Source organism: Lipophrys pholis (genome assembly GCF_963383615.2).
Source record: "Lipophrys pholis genome assembly, chromosome: 9".
In the NCBI taxonomy this organism is placed as follows: Eukaryota; Metazoa; Chordata; class Actinopteri; order Blenniiformes; family Blenniidae; genus Lipophrys; species Lipophrys pholis.
The window spans coordinates 22,723,695-22,743,068 of NC_137639.1; the positions used below are offsets into that span (position 1 = coordinate 22,723,695).

At 42.2% G+C, this 19,374-nt stretch overlaps 1 protein-coding gene across 1 annotated transcript; it reads left to right on the top strand.

The window, feature by feature from the left end:
* Positions 1-9,670: 9,670 nt before the first annotated feature.
* uts2r3 (urotensin-2 receptor 3) lies at positions 9,671-11,609 on the top strand (the record flags this gene model as incomplete). The annotated part of the gene is made up of 1 exon (XM_080472182.1): positions 9,671-11,609. The coding sequence occupies one exon, from the start codon at positions 9,671-9,673 to the stop codon at positions 10,796-10,798; it is 1,128 nt and encodes a 375-aa protein (XP_080328308.1). The 3' UTR covers positions 10,799-11,609.
* Positions 11,610-19,374: the final 7,765 nt, after the last annotated feature.

Genomic DNA, 19,374 nt, shown 5'->3' on the forward strand with positions numbered 1-19,374 from the left:
TATTGGACAAGACAAGCAAGTTAAAAATCTTAAAAATGAGTTTGTAATTCCAGGTGCTGTCAGTCTCGCACAGATGCCTTAAGAAATGACGCAAAACCATCCTGAGCACGGCGCGTTTTTCAGACATGCTTGTGAAAGACTTTGAGTTTGCACATTCAGGATTATTCAGGTTAACCTTAAATGTTACTGACCCAACAGGGATCATGCAGCCAGAGTACTGAGTGGGCTAGTTTTTAAAAGTGCAGGAGACAGACAGAGAGAGAGAGAGAGAGAGAGGGATTGAGAGAGAGCAGCAACATTGTGTGTGTTTACTTATACTTAATCTGACTTAATCTCAGTCAAGAAGCCCAAGAAATGACCTATGATGTCACGGGCTCAGTTATTCTATGGCGATGGGGATCAGACTGAAGACGAATGAGGTCAAACAGCAAAGAAACAACTCAACTTTGCAGCCACAACAATCATCTGCATCCAGCAGCGTAAGCAAGCAAATGTATGGACAAGCTGAAAAAGCACCACCCCAACAGAAATCGACACAGAGGATATAATCTAGATTTCTTGGCAAGAAAAATCTGTTTACAATGGTATAAACTGAATCAATGTCACATGGATTTGCAATATGCTGTGGAAGTCAAGTGTCATTTTTAAATTGCGTAAGTGTTTGTATAAAAACAAGGTTGTAATTGTAATTGACCCGTGGAAAACTGAGCGGGAGGAGCAGTGACGTGGGAGAAACACAATGATGTCAACCTCTGAGCAATCCCAGAGAACAGAGGTTTAAATAAACACAGTAACATTATAACTGGAGATTATATTTACAGATCGTAGACCAATAGATGGTTATCACTTCCTTTTTGGTACCGTCACAGGAGTGCTCATGATCTAAACCAGAGGTTTTCAAACTGTGGGTAGGAGGACGATTCCCTCTCAATAAAACCTTCCAACACTTATGCTTTTACACCAAAGAGTTATTTTTAGTTTAATGTCACACCCCTAACATTTTTCACATCATATGTAACGTTAAAGTCAGTTGGGATAAATCGGTAATAAAAAATCTGAACTCACCTAATGTAAGTGAGATTAAGGTTGTATATTGAACCTTATTTTAAGATTTGATTTTGTCTTCACTACAACTAATAAACAAAATGAATTCAGTCGGAAAAATGTGTATTATTTTAAAAATTTACTGTTATGTTTCACTAATTTAACTTTTTAAACATAATTTTTTTGCCCCCTCAAACATATAACAAGAAAGAATCATGGTGGTGAAACGCTTCCCCCTGACCCCCAGATCGTTCCTGCTTCTTCGCCCCCATCCGAAACTCTGTGGTTCATTTTGTGGAGAAGCCCGCTCCAGAAAACCACTGACCTTTTTAGGTTATGAGTCAGTGTAGATGTTAATGACATTTGACAGTAAATAAGGAAAAAGAAGCAAGTATACTAGAGATACAGTATATATATACACCAGGGCAGGTTTCCTTGATTTTTCTTCTCCTGTAAATTATCCATTTAAACACTAGGGCAGGAGAAATTAATGATGATTAAAGTTTTTTATTGAAAAGAAAAACAGGATAACTGTGTTTTATGTCAAGTGAGCTAAAGACATTAAAAAACTGCACAGGCACTTTACACACTGTCAGCTCTCGGGTTTGAATACAGCAATAGCCCTCTGCAATCACATAAATATACATTATTGCCATGGACTATAACTCAATCTAAAGATACTTTAATAGTTTAAAACTACTTAAAAAAAAAAAAATAAAGGAATTTTAACAGTGTTTAGCTGTGGCATCAAGCACACAATGTCTTACTTGATTTGCTGTTTCGATGCTGCAGCATTTGTGGCCTAAGACAAACAATGAGAAATATGTACAACTGGGACTAAACGTTCCCCTTTTACTTGTTTTGGAACGTAATGAAGCATTAAACCACCAGCAGAGCTCATTTCTAGTGAGGCAGCCAACATTTCCACTGCTTCAGTCATTTACAAGGTTTCACTGAATGTGCGTTTCATTTGGAAATCTAATAGGATGCTTGTTTTACCTTGATGTTTATAATTGAGAGGTAAATATCTGCAGCAGGGTGGCAGTCTGGGGAGGGAAATTAACCTTATTCTAAAATAACGTGTCCTCCCAGAGGCAATGCATGAAATTGTCCAATATTATTATTGGACGGTAGAGAGGATGCAATACTGTTTCCGGGCCACCAGTGGGCAGATTGAAACTATGTTTGCTGCCATCAGTGGATCTGCAGTTTAACTGACTGGAAAGTTTCCACTGTGAGCCGTTGGTTAGATTGTCAGACTGGATGGCTGCAAATTGACCAGGGGCTTCACACCTGGTTTCTCAGAGCCAGATTACAGGCCAGAACTTCCAATGAGCAGCTGTTTGGACACTCAAGGTGAAAAACTTCACACCTTAGTGCTTTTTATTACCTGAAAGAAGCTAAATGGGGTCAAGAAAAGGCAAAATGATCCTTCCTATTCATTTGGGTTTAAAGAAATTCCTTTAACGTAGATGTTAAGTTTTGAGTCTATGACAAGTGGACTATCAGTACGTTTTCATTGCACTGCATATTTCTCAATTTTGACATGTCATCACATCAGACCATGTGAAAGGCATTACTTAATAAGCTTGTGTGGTACAATTCGCTGCTTGGCTGCTGTGAATACGTTCAGGCTTGCGAAAGGCTGATCTGATTTCTAAGGACGGAGCGCCAAACTGAGGCTCAGTGTCATCTAACAACAATCAGATTCTGTCATAGTCACACAAGGTTCAAATCAAATGCTGCATGATTTCAGGAGTGACTACATATTGATCCCAGGTCTGCGTGTGCCCTCTGCAGACTTACTGCGGGACCCGATAGACAGATCTGTTGCAGCAGACATACACTGATCAGCCAGAGGTGCCACTGTCATGCAAAAACATGGAAACATTGTGCATTCTGACACATTTCAAGACTTCTTCATTTTGAGCGACAGTAGCTTTGCTGTTGGATCAGACCACCCAGGCCAGTCTTCACTTCTCACATCCATCAAGGAGCCTTGACCACCCATGACCTCGTCACTGTTTCACAGTTTTTCCTCCCTTTGACCAGTTTCGACAAATACTGACCATTGCAGCCTGGGGAAGCCCCACAAGAGCTGCAGGTCTGAACACGCACTCACCCAGTCGTCCAGCCATCACATATGGCATCTCACCTGCCCTAATCGTGTGTGGTTAAGGTTTTCCTTTATTGATCCTACATTTAAATTTTAAGGTAGAGTTGCCTTGCCAAAAATACTCTTTAAAAAAATTAAAAGTACCAATCCTTTGACAAAAACAGGAAGTCACAATCAAACACTGTTGATGTTACTTTATCTCTAATGATTTCATAAACTTCTGCAGCTTCAGTGTTCATAATTCCTGCAGTCAGTTGTTTTGATCCCTTCACTGTAACTCTGAATCGAGGTGGAAACAAGGCATCAAGCCTGATCTAAAAATGTAAAAAGTGCATATATTTGATGCAAAATATTTAAGTACGAAGTCATTAGATATATAGATACCAGAAGAGCCGACGAACAAATACTTAATTACTTGCAACCTCCATAAGCCAAATGAGACAAAACAGTCACGATGTGATTTCAAAGACAATTTTGTGAAGTGCTGTTAGTATACCTACCAAGGTCGGCGACGTACCCGTTTGGTAAGGTTCCACCGCAGGGAACAGTTACACAACAATGACTCAAGCTCTTGGCTACACCACAGTGATGGAGTCTACGTGTTAAACAGAAATACAGCATTTACCAACTGAACCCAGTTTGACACATTTCGAAAACGCAAAACTCTGAAGGACTAATGTGACTCAACACTTACAACCAATAAACATCAGAGCTATTAATGACATTTTACATCGTTCCACTTTAAGTTATTTATCACAATTATATAATTTTTCCCTGAAGGTAAACTAAAAGATTCATTGTGTGAGGCCAGAAAACAAACCTCAAACTCCAGAAAACCTTAAATAAAATCTTCTGAAGACCTTTTGAAAAAAAAAATTGCAACTTGTAATTCTGAGGATTTTCAATTTAATGTCATGCCAGCCAAAGTAAACCACATGGAAACAGTATGGAAAATAAGATGCAATACTTTCCTGTCCATCAACTTTTTTGTTTCAGTTCTGCTGTCATTCAAAGACTGATTTCAGAGGGCTGAAGGAGGTAAATTATGCCTCAAGTGTTACAAAGCGGGCTCTCATAGGACAAACTCTTGGCTTGGGATTGAGAGGAGAGGAGAAATCTGATGTGTAACTGCAAACACAGACAGGCGGGCGGGTGGAGAGGTAGGGTGGGGCGGGGCGGGGCGGGAAGGGGTGAGGAGTGGGAGATCAATAACTCATCACAAGTTGTGAATCAGCCCGGTCCAACAACCGTTTGTCACACACGAAAATGTCCGCCCATTTAATCAAGGCAATACGATGCTGGGGACGGTCGACCGGCAGGCAGTTTGTCTGTCAGTTTGCTCAAAAATGGTTACGCTAATTAATGAAATGAACCCGGCGAGCAAGGACAGCCAGGAAACGGTTAGGGAGCCGTTAGTGTTTGTCATTCTGTGACTGCCTACTGATTGGATCTGCTGCAGCCCCCCTCATTCAACCTGCTGCATAAACAGATGAAGATACACAGAATAATATGGACTGTTATCTCAGGGAAGTCTGAATGTGATCTCAAGCTGCGGTTTAGTTTTTCCTTTCCAAACCTCTTGTGAACTCTTAAGCGCACAAACACACCAAATACTGTCCATGGTATCTTCACACTGCAGAAATCTCATGATATAATATGGGATGAAGAAATATTTCTCATGTGACGTCTCCAAAAGTCCAATAATGAAGTGTCAGTCATGGTCTGTAACAGGTGAGTGAGGTGTTGAGTTTTACACTCAAAAGGCAAACAAAAGTTCATGAACAGATGCACAGATATTTCAATTACTGATGAAGGGGAGAATTATCTGCAAACATTTAAATAAGATATAACGATTAGATAATTTTCCAAAGTGAAATGCTAAAAGTTCCCTCAATAAAAAAAGAACAAATGTTATAATTAAGAAAGCAACAAACACTGTGTCAATGTAATGATATTTTACAAACTTAATGATAATATAAAAATAAGCAAGTGGCAGAATAACAACAGTAGCCTCTTTATGAAACAAATAATTCACATTAATCGTGTCATAACCCAGTGGTGAAAACAATTCTCAGAAAACGCTTTCCAGTGAATAAGTGAAAAAGTAAACTTAGAAAAAAAATCTTATTTCGGCAGCTTAACAACAGAAGAGAAAGTGGTATAGAAGATGGATGGATTGATGGATACGACTTTCACAATCACTGTATATTTAAAATAACATTCACCAAGTGAGCAAAGAAAAATAGAGATATAAAAACTTTCTCACACACACACACACACACACACACACACACACACACACACACACACACACACACACACACACACACACACACACACACACACACACACACACACACACACACACACACACACACACACACACACACACACACACACACACACACACACACCAGCGATACGCCCCCTCCTCTGTATGCAGCTAGAATGACTGATGCTTCCTTCACGAACACGGTGCCAAAAGCGAATCCGTATTTTAGTCATTTTTTCCATGTCTTCATCTTCAAACCTGATTTGCATACTGAGCACTGAAGCGGACCAATTAATTGAGAGAAACACATGCACTGTGGGTCAAAGCACTAGAACACAGCCCATAGCTCAGGTAAATTTAATTAGAAATTTCATAATGTGTCTGTACAGACAGAAGGAGATTGATGTGCTCTGACAAAGGCAAATAAACAGCACAGCACTCAGACTCAGCCGGTCGTTCTTTCAATCCTGCTCCCTTTTTTTTTTGCCATGTTAGCACGTTAAAGTTGAGCAATATCCACTTCTAAATGCCAAATCTTACAGTTTCATACCTGCCCATCTCCTTCTGTAAGGGAGTCATGGGCTTCTCATGGCTCCATGGTCCTCTTCCTCACTCCCCTATTTTGGCATGCCTGTGCCAGGTATTTGTTCAAATTCCTCACACCCCGTGGGGATAGGTATGTCCCCCCCGTCTCCCCCATCCCTCTTTCGTCTTTACTGCCTGTCTCTGTCTATCTTATATACGCCAGCTCATGTATGAAGCAGCCGCCGTGGGCTCCCCCACCGCCAACACGAGACGCACAGCCTACACATTTTACTGGCTAGTCAAATCTAAATCATTTCCAAGTTGTTCGGCCTCTTGAAGCTGGCAAACCACAGCTGCGGCTTTGACAGCTGCCTGGCCAAAAACAACTCAGTGGATAACAGGCAACTATGAGTTGCTTTTGATAACTGCTGAAAGGCCCGTTTATTCAGTGACGCTGTCAGAGCTAGTGCATTTTAAACTTTGCTCTGACATGGAAAAATGTTGATACAGGCCCAGCATAGCGAATAATTAATTTCCTCTATAATTTAGGGAGCGAATGATGACATAAATCCCTTCGGTTGGTGCGGGGATGTCTTGTGCTTGAACACCAACAGATGTGGTACCGACATTGGGTCAGAGTTTAAGTGCATTAGTTATTGTAGTACGTCAATAAATGAGTAAATACCAGTGATACACTGGCACTGAGGGTCTGTCTCTGTCTGTCCCACAGGGAGACTAAACTTAATTTCAGCTTCAGTCTGACTAGAAGAGTTAGGTGGTGTGTGTCTAGGTATCATTACATTTTCCACCAACCGCCATGAGATCTATTTACATAGAGAGCCGTCTCAATGATAATTTGACGTGGCTTTTGACTGACACGTTTGACAGTTTTATTTCACATTCATTATATGATGTTGAAATGCTTTTCTCAATGTTTATTAAAATATATAGCTAAAAGAGAGACAGGAAGTTCATAATGAGCTCAGATTATCTGTGTTTTAGAATTAAAATTCCAGGTCAGTCAAACTGGGGCATAAAATGTTATAAAGGCTCATTTTCATCTAAATAGAAATAGTTAATTTTTACTGCTATTTTGTCAATATCTATGGACCGGGTACATTAAGTACTAAATGTCTTAATAGTGAACGGGATCTAAAACAAGGCTAAAATTGTTGAATCATAAAATAATGAAAAGCATTGGGATCTAACTACTTTTATTGTTTTCTTTAATTTGCTTAAAGTCATTCTGACGTTTGAAGTTAATTGGCTGTTCTCTTACCATTATTATAAGACATCTCAGTTTCATTAATCCACTAGTAAACTGGTAGCATTTTAAAGTCGAAAGCAGTAACTACACCTGGGACTTTTACAGGATCACAGTATTTGCCAAAATATGAAGTTATGATACCATTTATGGTCAGATTCTTGACTTCCATAGAGAGTGCAGCAAGTTTACAGGGAGGTTTATGCCTGGCTCAAAGGTATTGAAACCATTAGAGAGGCATCAAATCCCGATCAAACATTACAATGAAAGCCACTAAATGCTGCCATAAAATATAAAAATTCAAAGCAGACACTAATATTAACTTTATCTGTGTTTTAGATTGTCACACCACGACTCCTTGCATGTGAACCCGCTTGCTCACAATGCTTTCAGAGCAGTAATTCAATGCAACTGTAATGGGAAAACTGTAATTATCACAAAGCTTCAAGAATAAAATCTGTCAAAACTTTCCGACAGATTTCAACCACATGTCATGACAGACAGTTTGAATAAGTCACAGCGGGGGAGAGAAAGACCTTGCTTGGTATTCTGTGGTTGTTTGGCCTCTAATGAAGGAAATAAAAAAATACATTTAATTCACTATGCAGGGCCTCCTTGTACCCTCCTTCACAGCAACAAAAAAAATATTAATATGCAATATGGTTAGTGTAACCCCTCATTCATTGTCCTATCCCACCCCTTTTCCTCTCTCACACTCTCCTCTGGTTGGACTCAGACATCAGTGAGTGGGCAGAGGAGAGAAGACAGAGCTGCACTGGAGGGCTGGACAGGACGCACAGCTCTCATCAGACCACAAAGTCCCAGCGAAGACCCGCAGAGCGTCACCTTGACCAAACATCTCCTCCCGCTGAAGACAAACATTCACTTTAACATTCTGTTTTTGTTTTGTTTTGCCTGAAAAGGTGATGGTCATTCAAAAAAAATAAGAAGGAGAAAAATGGAAACTCCGTCTTTTTACTATACAATCTCACGGAATATTTTATTTTTCGACGTCTTGGACTGAAATTTTTAAAAGTAAGTTTGAAATAAAATAAATCTTATAAGTCAACTACTTAAACTTGATGCTGTGGGGATTACTAGATAACGTTATATTGATTGAGGCCCACCACGGGCCTTTTTTTGTGCAAAATGCCGGTAGAATTTACAGTAACAAACTCTTCGAACGTCCTAAATTACTTAACACAATTATAACAAACGTAAGCTTTTAACAGGCTTGCAATATTTTTTAAAAAGGTGTAAAATTGAATTGACGACTTCAGTTTTTTCTTAGCGCGCCTGATGAGGAAAAGAGAGGTTTTGGTGCGTTTTTGCGCACCGTTTTACGCATTTGTATCGTCCAAACAGGCTGCGGCGTCTCGCACTGTGCGTCGTTTTAATCCATCCAAAGGATGAACGTGTTGGGAAATGCCCTGATGGCCGAGGCCTTGTCATGAATTTAGCCTGGGTGTTATATAAAGAACGCCAGAAACGCGTGGAGACGCGGCGCACCGCGGGGGAACGGCGCGGCTCCTCCACAGTTCAACAGTGGCTCTTAACCCCGGAGGCACACCGCCGCCTGGGTCACCATATGTGTCATACATACCGGTTCTGTGCAGCACCCCGCGTCTGCTTTGATGTCGCTGCAGATAACGTTTCACCAGGGGAAAAAAAAAAAGAAAAATCTCCAAGATGCGGCAGGTTACACTTTACAGAATATCTCTAAAGTAGCTATATAATTTAATTTGCATGTAGTTGAACACAGCGCCAGAGATCAGTCCTGATATCATCCACTTTGCGTCATGAGTCTGCAGATTTGAATTTATTTATTTATTTATTTAGTGCATGCGTCCGTATCCAATCCACGGGTGCGCATAAACGCCCCACATCCAAACAACAAAAAAGACAATTTACTGCAAGCACGAACTTCAAAGCCACACTCACCCCAGTGTGGTTCCCCATGTTCCACTTAGCCTAATTGTTGCTCAACTGTTGACCTGAGCAGAGGTTTCCCTCTAGATTTACAGTCTTCATTTGAGGCCCCCCTCTCTGAAAATCCAATTATTTTTACTAAAACCATAACAGCCTCACACGCTCCCTGTGAAACTATAAAACCAGAAGGCTGTGCCAACCAGAGCAGGTTTCTTCTGAAACATAAACCACAGTGGTTCTGCTGACACGTTAATTCCCACATGTTTATATGATTTTATTTACTTTACCTGCTGCCATGCCTTAAATGTGTAAATCACACCGTGGCACCTTCACAGATCCAAATCAGTTTTGTTATTCTTAACCAGTGAGTGTAATGTTTAATGTTTTGTTCTCTTCTCCACCTGCTTCCACTTTTTTTCTCCCCTCCCATCTTCCAACTCAGCATTGGTACCAGTCTAATGTTTCAACATTTACTAGCTGTTTTCCTTCTAACACACAAACCCTTTTAAAACCTCACACTATGGACCCCTTGGGTTCTGTGCCTCCACCTTCTCCGTACACTTTCCCCATCATCCCCAATTTCTCTGTGCCTTCCTCCTCTCCCCCCGTCTCTCCTTCACCCAGCTTTGCCTCCACGGCTCTCTTCTGCTCGCTCCTCTCTCTTCTGTCCCTTCTGGGCATCACAGGGAACCTTTACACCCTGGGCCTCCTGCTGAGACGCAGGAGAGGCAGGAGAAGAAGTGGAGCCTGCTGCCTCAGCAGATTACCTCTACCATCCTGCCTTGCCAACTCCACTTCCCCTACGTCTTCCCCCACCACCTCCTCCTCCTCCTCTCTTCACCTCCAGGTGCTGAGCCTCGCTCTGGCTGACCTGCTCTACCTCTTCACTGCTCCCTTCATTGTGTACGACAGCCTGGGGTCCGGCTGGGCCTTCGGTGAACTGGGCTGCCGCCTCCTGCTGAGCCTGGACCTTCTCACCATGCACGCCTCCATCTTCACCCTCACCGCCATGAGTCTGGACCGTTACCGGGCTGTGGCTCACCCCCTGCACACTTCCTCCTCCAACTCCTCTGGGCTTCTGCGGGTGGGCCTCGCCTGGGGGCTCGCTGTGGCTCTCAGCCTTCCCATGATGATCACGCTGCATCTGGAGGACGGGGAGAACCACGAGGGCCAGCTGTGTGTGCCAGCGTGGGACGAGCAGAGCTCCAAGGCCTACCTGACTGTGTTGTTCTGCACCAGTATTCTTGGCCCCGGGCTGGCCATCGGAGCACTTTATGCCACCCTGGGTCGGCTTTACTGGGTGTCACAGACCCAGCCACCCTGGGCCAGCGGGAGCAGCAGTGCTTGCTCAGCACGTGCCCCCAAACCCAAAGTCCTACTCCTCATCCTGGGTATCGTTTTGGCCTTTTGGGCCTGCTTCCTGCCTTTCTGGGTCTGGCAGCTGCTGCCTCTCTACAAGCCCGACATGCTGCCGACGGTACCAGTGAGCACACAGGTGACTGTGAACCGCATCCTGACGGGGCTGACTTATGGAAATTCCTGCGTGAACCCTTTTTTCTACACACTATTGACTGGAAAAAGAAAACGTAACCGACAGGTGCTGACATCAGCAAATCAGCTCTGTCGCAAAAGCAGCCCACCGCAGTAGTGTCAGCAAACACAACGCTGTGTATGTAAATTCAGCCGTATGCACACGTGTGTGAATGGTACTGTAGATGCTTTGTGAGGCCCATAAGCACCAAAGACCATTGGCTAAACCTTAGCCTGCAAACTAAAGTAGAGCATTATCATGCAAATGAGCACTTTGTACAAAAGCTTTGTGAAACGACAAGATTTCCTTCGATGATATAAATATTACAGTTTTACCAGTGCATAATGACAATCTCTGCAAAATATATAACATTGATGAGTTCTTTAAAATGACATGAGTCAAGTTTACATGATATTCATTTGGTTTTAAATACTTTATTTTGGTTTGTTTGTTTCTACTATATTACATTTTTGGAAATATTTGTTGACTAAAGAATGGAGGAGCCTGGTTTATTTAGTGTGGAGTATACAGTGAGATTAGGACACAGCTTTATGCCAAACATTGCTAACGTGCAAAAATTACCAGTAAAACCCCGACACACTTCTATTATCTGAGAACGATCAAAAAAAGTGTGTTCTTGAACAACTGCTTGTGCCTAGTCGGGACATTTTTTCAAGACATTGTTTGTTGATAAAATGAATAATTTATTCACGAACATCCTCCGTCTTTTGTTTCCTTCCCCTTAATTTTGACATATCTAAAAATATATGTTTTTTTTTAATTATCATTATTATCTTAAAATGCATGTTGGGTTTGAAAATGTACTTATTATGGATCATGCAGTTCTTTGCATGGTTTCAGTTGGTGCTGACTGTAAGTGATGTTTATAATATTGCATAATATATATAGTCTTGAATAAAGAGCCTGCTTTCTGTAAGTCACTGTGTAAATGGATCTTTAACCACAGATAAAAGGGGACTTCTTTTGAGTTCACAAAACTTACTTACTAACAATTATACAGAAAAATAACACCCACGGTATCTATAGCCAGATGTGAAATAGCTGGGAGAAGGACAATGTATGGAGTCTCGAGTAGGCGCTCAGATTACATCCATGCTTTTATTTGTGTCTCTGTCAGCATGTCGAAGAATCTGGAGGGTCTTCCCCGTTCACAGCAGCTCGTCTGCGTCTGTCTGACTCAAAGGCTTCACTGTAGTGTATTGTAAACCTTGCTGCTCTTTGACGCAGATGAGCAAATATTGTTGTTTGACAGAGAGGAGTAAAGACGGGGCTGGGTTGACAGGACAAAAGGGGCGGGAGCTTCCATTGCACTGTCGGAAACACAGAGCTTTCTGGATGGACGTCGAGGCTGAAGCCTTCGAGGTTTTCAGACACTGACGATGCAGTTTTGTGACCGCCCGGCTTAATTCTGGCGGGCGAGATATGGTGCAAGTGATCTGTAATGTCTCTCGCTCAATTTCTTTATTTAATGTTTGCATAGTACCCTGTTATTCTAGTTGGAGAAAAAAAAATCAGTTGAGAGAGAGAATGTAGTCTAAAGCACAGACAGAAGATGTGTTTCAAACCTATTAACTACATCTCACGTTACACTTTTGTTAAAATGGTTTCCACACATTTTGTAAAGGTTCCCACTTCACGATAAGTTCATCGAAATAAATAAGTAAATGGAAAATTCAAGGTGACATAATGAAAAGTTGAAACAAAGAGGTTTCAAGCATTTTCAAAACTGTGGCTGCTGTGAGGAAAACATTAGATCTTATGAACTACAAGAGTCATTGAAGCTAGTTTGTTTTTTGATTCTTTTACATAAAATTGATAAAGAATACAACAATAATGGCTTTAAAAAGGGAAATATTTCACTTTATGTAAAATCTATGAGCATCACAGGTGAAATAAATTGTGGGAAAATGTTCATTTATGTATTGTATTCAAATTTCTGTATGTGGATCTGCAGTGATGGAGGTGAACTCTTTGATATGTTGAGTTTAGCTCTTCAGGATCACATAAACTAATCAATCAAATCACGCAAAAGAAGAAGAGTGGCAAAGACACTAGCAGTGCAGGCCAAGAAGCACTGAGCTTCAAATTTTCTTACGCACAGGTTTCATTCATAAGAAGCTGTGTGTACTATACCTGGGAGATGTTTTTCTTTTCGTCCAGTCAAATCCCACAGAGGGACCATTAATAGCTATTGCCTTTAGTTAACTATGTTTTGTCTTGACATTTAATAACCTCTCTAATGTTACACAATCTGCAGGGGATGGATAATTTAAATTAAATGTAAAATAAGACTTAAATTTTTTGATTAAAACAAACAAAGTTTAGTTTTAACTGAGGGCAACACGAACCGCCTCGAAGCCCTGCGGCGTTTCACTGTACTGCTAATGGCAACAGGTTGAAGAGACGGCATGCCAAAAGCATTTGTCAAGGAAGCTGGTGTGTTTCTCTTCACTGTGATGCCATTATTCCCGAGGCTGCTTTTCCTGAGGCTCTTCTGTCGTCAGTGCTGCCTGCCATGTGTTTCCAGTTACCTGACCTGCTACCTCGGAGCAAAACGTTCCCACTGCAGTTATTATCCAGAGCCCTGTGCAGTTACACCGCAGGGGGCGCCTCTGTTGTGAAGTTAATGCAATATCCATCCACCTTCTCGAGACAACCGAGACCCTCGCAGCACATTTGTCCATTTCAATGGAATTTCTTACGGACAAAGAGCCAGCCGTGTATGTCTGAAATCACGCGACTTCATATGAGAACTTTGGACCCCTGGGTCAAACCAAAACGACATAAGATGAAGGGTGTAGCTTGTGTAAAGATGAAATCTATCCAATAAAGACACTTTAGCAGCCAAGTAGATATTGAAGTACAGAGAATTTGTCGTTCAATTTTCAGAGTCCGCTCAGGTTTTGGGCGTCTGTGTATGCTAAAACTCCATATATCAGATGATTAAGTCTTCCCTCAGGTCTGCAGGGATGAATGAGTGTTTGATAAACTTCAAATACATGCTGTTTGGTCAACCCGACCAAATGGATGGAAAATATTGTCTCAGTTGGCAGGCTGGTAAATCTATAAACCCTGTGTTGTTTGTGTTGGTAGTTTCCAGCACTGGCTGACTTGCTCCAATCATAACTTTTTGTCCTCCCATGCATTAGTAAGCTTTTGATTCTATCCAGAGATTACAGGCAATGTCTTTCTCTTACGGCCACGGGGAAAACACAAGGACAAATGTTTTCTTCAGAGAGCATCGCTCTGTTCTACCTGAGGATTTTCATAAATTCAGCACATGTCAGTTTCCTGGAACCACCAAGCATCTTTCCATCCCGGCACCCCCTAAACCCCGCCTACCACGCTCTCCTCTTGACCAGTGTTTGAGGCTGCTGCAGGTGCCCCTCCCCTGGGCAGCCCGCTCAGGAAAGCGCCCCGCTGTGTCGACGAGACGAGGCCATAGCTCGGGCCAAGTTCACGCTGTGAGGTGTATAAGAGGCTCCCGTTCTATCCAGACATACACAAAAAAGATTCCCTATGCACTCCGTCTTCGCTCCTCTAAAATTCAATCTCCCCATCTGTTTTCCCTCTCTCAATCACTTTTTGTCCCCTTCACGCTTTCTGCCCTGCCTGCACATTCGTTGGTCTGCGAGTGCTCACCTTATGTATAAAGATTTAGCTCAAAATTTTCATTTATTAAAAGTTAGATATGACTGATATTTAAATGACTTTTCCTGTCTTTTTCTTTCCGCGATAGCTTCAACTTTCAATATCTGGCAGTTAATCCATATAACTGTGTGTTGGGAGTTGTTTATGAAACAATCGTATGGCACGTGGGTGAATCCTTCACTGACTGCAGTATGAAGCACAGTAATGGCACGTATATTGTCACAAAGTACTGTTTCTCATATTTCTGATCATTGTTAAAAAATAGGAATATAATAGGAAGGAAAAGGACTAAACTATTCAAGTTTAAAGAATTCCAACTTCAAAAGAACTAAGAGCTGTCACATCACAGCAGTATAACTCAAACACACAAGTTTTATGACACCCCACATATGACACCCAGTAGACATAGAAAAACTTCTTGTAATTGCTGGTTTGACAGCAAACACAGAAACCCAGGAACTCACAGTGTCTCTTTGTTCACCCCATGGCAGCCCCGCCGTGAGGCGCCCTCCTCTCATCGCGTCTCCCTGATTTCACATCTCTGTGGCAGCCGCCAGGATCAGGCGAGACCCAGGCCTGTTGTGCGCCTTGAAGGCCGGAGGTTACACCAACCAACATACACGTTACGGTTTGCACTTGGGCTCTTACTAGGGAAGAGCGCCTGCCCCTCTTGCTGCCTCTGCCTGAGTTTCCCTGCTCTCCCCGGCCTCCTCCTCTCACAGCACTCTGCCTGTAAACAGTCAAGTCAGGCGTCAAAGCTCTGCTGACCTCTGACCTCCTGACACTTGGTGCATTTGAACCCAGCGGTTTGTCCACGCAGGGAGGTCAGGTCTGAGGAAGGGCATTTTGCATTTCCACACTGCTCAACATGAGAACAAGGTCCGAGTCATCCATCATAGGGACATTAAATTGATGAATGGGTTGATAATGTAGCAAAAATAACCAACAACAATAAAATCCCTGTGACTATTTGAAACAAATACCACGCATTACTTGGTTATCGTGCTTAAAATGTGAAGATGAGTGACTTTTTATAGTTTTTGTATCAGAATGAGAATGTTCTCATGCTTGGTCAGACACAAAGAGAATCCCTCGAGTTAAGACATTATATGGAGCAAAAATTAAAAGACAGAAAATGAAATATCTTAATGCTATTTTATACATTCATTCAGTCAATTGTAACCACTTGTACAGCCCTTTTATGTCATTATTATGGTCATTGAATATTTTACAGAGCTCCACGAGGCATAGTAAATTAAATGAATGGTGTTGAAACTTTACATTTATATGTCAAGGTTGCAGTTAGAATATAATATTTTTTGGGTAAACAGGTACACAGTAATAGAGTTTCAGAGAATAAAGAGTGAACACTGTGGTCTGCAGGCATGGCTTTAGAGAGCCACCTGCAGGTGAAATGAAAGAAGATCTGAGAGTGAAGATTTACAAATATCTCCAGTTTGGATTGAAGCTGAAGCAGCTAAAGAGACTAAAAAGCTTGAAGGAGTTCACTTGTATAGTTAGATGTCTGCTCATTGTATGATAAGCAAGATACTTTTAAGCTTTTAGTGTCTATTTTCTTAAATTTTCCCCATGCTACTGGATATTACTTCTGACTGAAGGAGATACAGAAGGTTTTTTTACAGATTCAAAAAGCAATGTGGCACAAAATGAACAGGAAAAAGATGAGAGCAATAAAAAGTAGAGAGAATAGTTTTGACCTACAGTGGGGCAAAAAAGTATTTAGTCAGCCACCGATTGTGCAAGTTCTCCCACTTAAAATGATGACAGAGGTCTGTAATTTTCATCATAGGTACACTTCAACTGTGAGAGACAGAATGTGAAAAAAAAATCCAGGAATTCACATTGTAGGAATTTTAAAGAATTTATTTGTAAATTATGGTGGAAAATAAGTATTTGGTCACTTCAAACAAGAAAGATCTCTGGCTCTCACAGACCTGTAACTTCTTCTTTAAGAAGCTCTTCTGTCCTCCACTTGTTACCTGTATTAATGGCTCCTGTTTGAACTGGTTATCTGTATAAAAGACACCTGTCCACAACCTCAAACAGTCAGACTCCAAACTCCACTATGGCCAAGACCAAAGAGTTGTCGAAAGACACCAGGAAAAGGATTGTAGACCTGCACCAGACTGGGAAGAGTGAATCTACAATAGGCAAGCAGCTTGGTGTGAAAAAATCAACTGTGGGAGCAATTATCAGAAAATGGAAGACATACAAGACCACTGATAATCTCCCTCGATCTGGGGCTCCACGCAAGATCTCATCCCGTGGGGTCAAAATGATCATGAGAACGGTGAGCAAAAATCCCAGAACCACACGGGGGGACCTGGTGAATGACCTGCAGAGAGCTGGGACCAAAGTAACAAAGGTTACCATCAGTAACACACTACGCCGACAGGGAATCAAATCCTGCAGTGCCAGACGTGTCCCCCTGCTTAAGCCAGTGCATGTCCAGGCCCGTCTGAAGTTTGCCAGAGAGCACATGGATGATACAGCAGAGGATTGGGAGAATGTCATGTGGTCAGATGAAACCAAAATAGAACTTTTTGGTATAAACACAACTCGTCGTGTTTGGAGGAAGAAGAATACTGAGTTGCATCCCAAGAACACCATACCTACTGTGAAGCATGGGGGTGGAAACATCATGCTTTGGGGCTGTTTTTCTGCTAAGGGGACAGGACGACTGATCCGTGTTAAGGAAAGAATGAATGGGGCCATGTATCGTGAGATTTTGAGCCAAAACCTCCTTCCATCAGTGAGAACATTGAAGATGAAACGTGGCTGGGTCTTCCAGCATGACAATGATCCCAAACACACCGCCCGGGCAACGAAGGAGTGGCTCCGTAAGAAGCATCTGGAAGTCCTGGAGTGGCCTAGCCAGTCTCCAGACCTCAACCCCATAGCAAATCTGTGGAGGGAGTTGAAAGTCCGTGTTGCTCGGCGACAGCCCCAAAACATCACTGCTCTCGAGAAGATCTGCCTGGAGGAATGGGCCAAAATACCAGCTACTGTGTGTGCAAACCTGGTAAAGACCTATAGTAATCGTTTGACCTCTGTTATTGCCAACAAAGGTTATATTACAAAGTATTGAGTTGAATTTTTGTTATTGACCAAATACTTATTTTCCACCATAATTTACGAATAAATTCCTTAAAAATCCTACAATGTGAATTCCTGGATTTTTTTTTCACATTCTGTCTCTCACAGTTGATGTGTACCTATGATGAAAATTACAGACCTCTGTCATCATTTTAAGTGGGAGAACTTGCACAATCGGTGGCTGACTAAATACTTTTTTGCCCCACTGTATGTACTATGTATGAAACTTCATAAGCTGCGTTAGCCTTATTTCAAAGGTTAGACGTGTTGCTCCAGATGGTTGCAATATCCAAACCAAAACCAAAGGTTGCAGATCCCGGGCCTGGAAGAAATACTGCAGACAAACTTTCTCATCTCTCAATTGTCAGAACATTACAGTGAAGACAAACACCAAACGTCCTGGGTCTGCTCTCGATACTGTAAAGTGCCTGATAATTTCGTTTTATATTTGCATAGTTCAATTTGACAAGTTTTGGGCCCAGTTTGTGAATTCTGGCTCCTGAAGAGAGTCCAAGTGTGGAAGCACTGCCCTACATGCACTTGTGTTTTCTACAAAGTTTCCCATTCAGGCCCTGTTGTCCCGCTACAAACAGGAAGCCAAACAAACAGGTTTAAAACGACTGTGCCGTGTCTTCGTTACGCAACATGTTCTTCTGCTTGTCTGTCTTTGAACTGACTGAACTTCCAGCTCAGGTGGCTCCGTAACTGACCCACCCCAGTACTCGAGTACCCTGGTGGGGGGGGGGGGGGGGGGGGCTGGGGGGGGGGGGGGGGGGACACAACACATCCTGTCCTGATGGCGCAACGCCGAAGAACTCGGATTTTTCAGGTCAAAGCGAGGAAATATGTTGACAGGAAATAAAATGTACATTCAAGGTTAACTGTTTATATGCCCGTTGGCCCTTGTATCACTTAAGATGATTATTTAGACTGTGATCAATGTTTAAATTAAGCATAGGCTGAAATATGAGCTCCCAACACTTAATCTGCTTTCCAGCTTCACAGTGATTAAATCAGATTTATTGAGTCAGCTACTTTGGTTAAAAACTTAACAGCAAACAATAAAAATCACATAAACTGAATACTGATGGCTGCAAAAAGGGCAAAGGGAAAATAATTCGACCAGTGCTCAACTAATATGACAAAGGCAGAAAAAAATAATCCCAGTAAAGGACAATGCTGAGGTTTGATGAGAAAATAACACCAAACATAAAACAAAACAATGCACTGCCTCACTTCCCCTCACAACATGCCTTAAACCTCATCAAACTCAAGAAAGCAGAGTTGTTCAGACTATTCTCAACACCCCGTAACACGGCACAAAAGAAATCCAACCACGTCTGCTGGTTGTTCAACCTGTTGATTCGTGTCGCCCCCACACGGGGTGTTCTCGCCTTCCACGGTAACCTGCACCTCCTGCCCGTGTCTCCGAACTCCTGGGTGGCCAGAAACTGAACACCTGTACCGGCCAGGTGACTCTAAGTAACCCAGGAGGACGTCGGCGCGGTCTGGGCCTTTGGCAGGCAACAATGCTGCTGTGGCCTGCTGGATGAGGCCGCTGGCCTCGTCCTGGACAGAACGTCCAACAATGAGCCTCTGAGTGCAAAACATGCAAAATGCAGACGCACACAAGAGGAAAACAGGGCGAGCAATAAAACAACCATAAACAGCCCCGATACGACACGTGGTTGTTCCATCAATCTAAAATCTGGTAGAAACTTTAGGATCATTTTGCATCTCTGCATAGTTTTTTCCCACATTTAAGTTTTCATTTTAAGGCCGACTGTTGGCTGTGATCATTTTCTGCTTGCTTTTTCTTTTTCTCTCCTTCAGTGATTTATTTGGAAATCATAATCACTGTCGCCACTCTCTTCAGTCATCTCGCCCATCCCTGTGGATTTTCT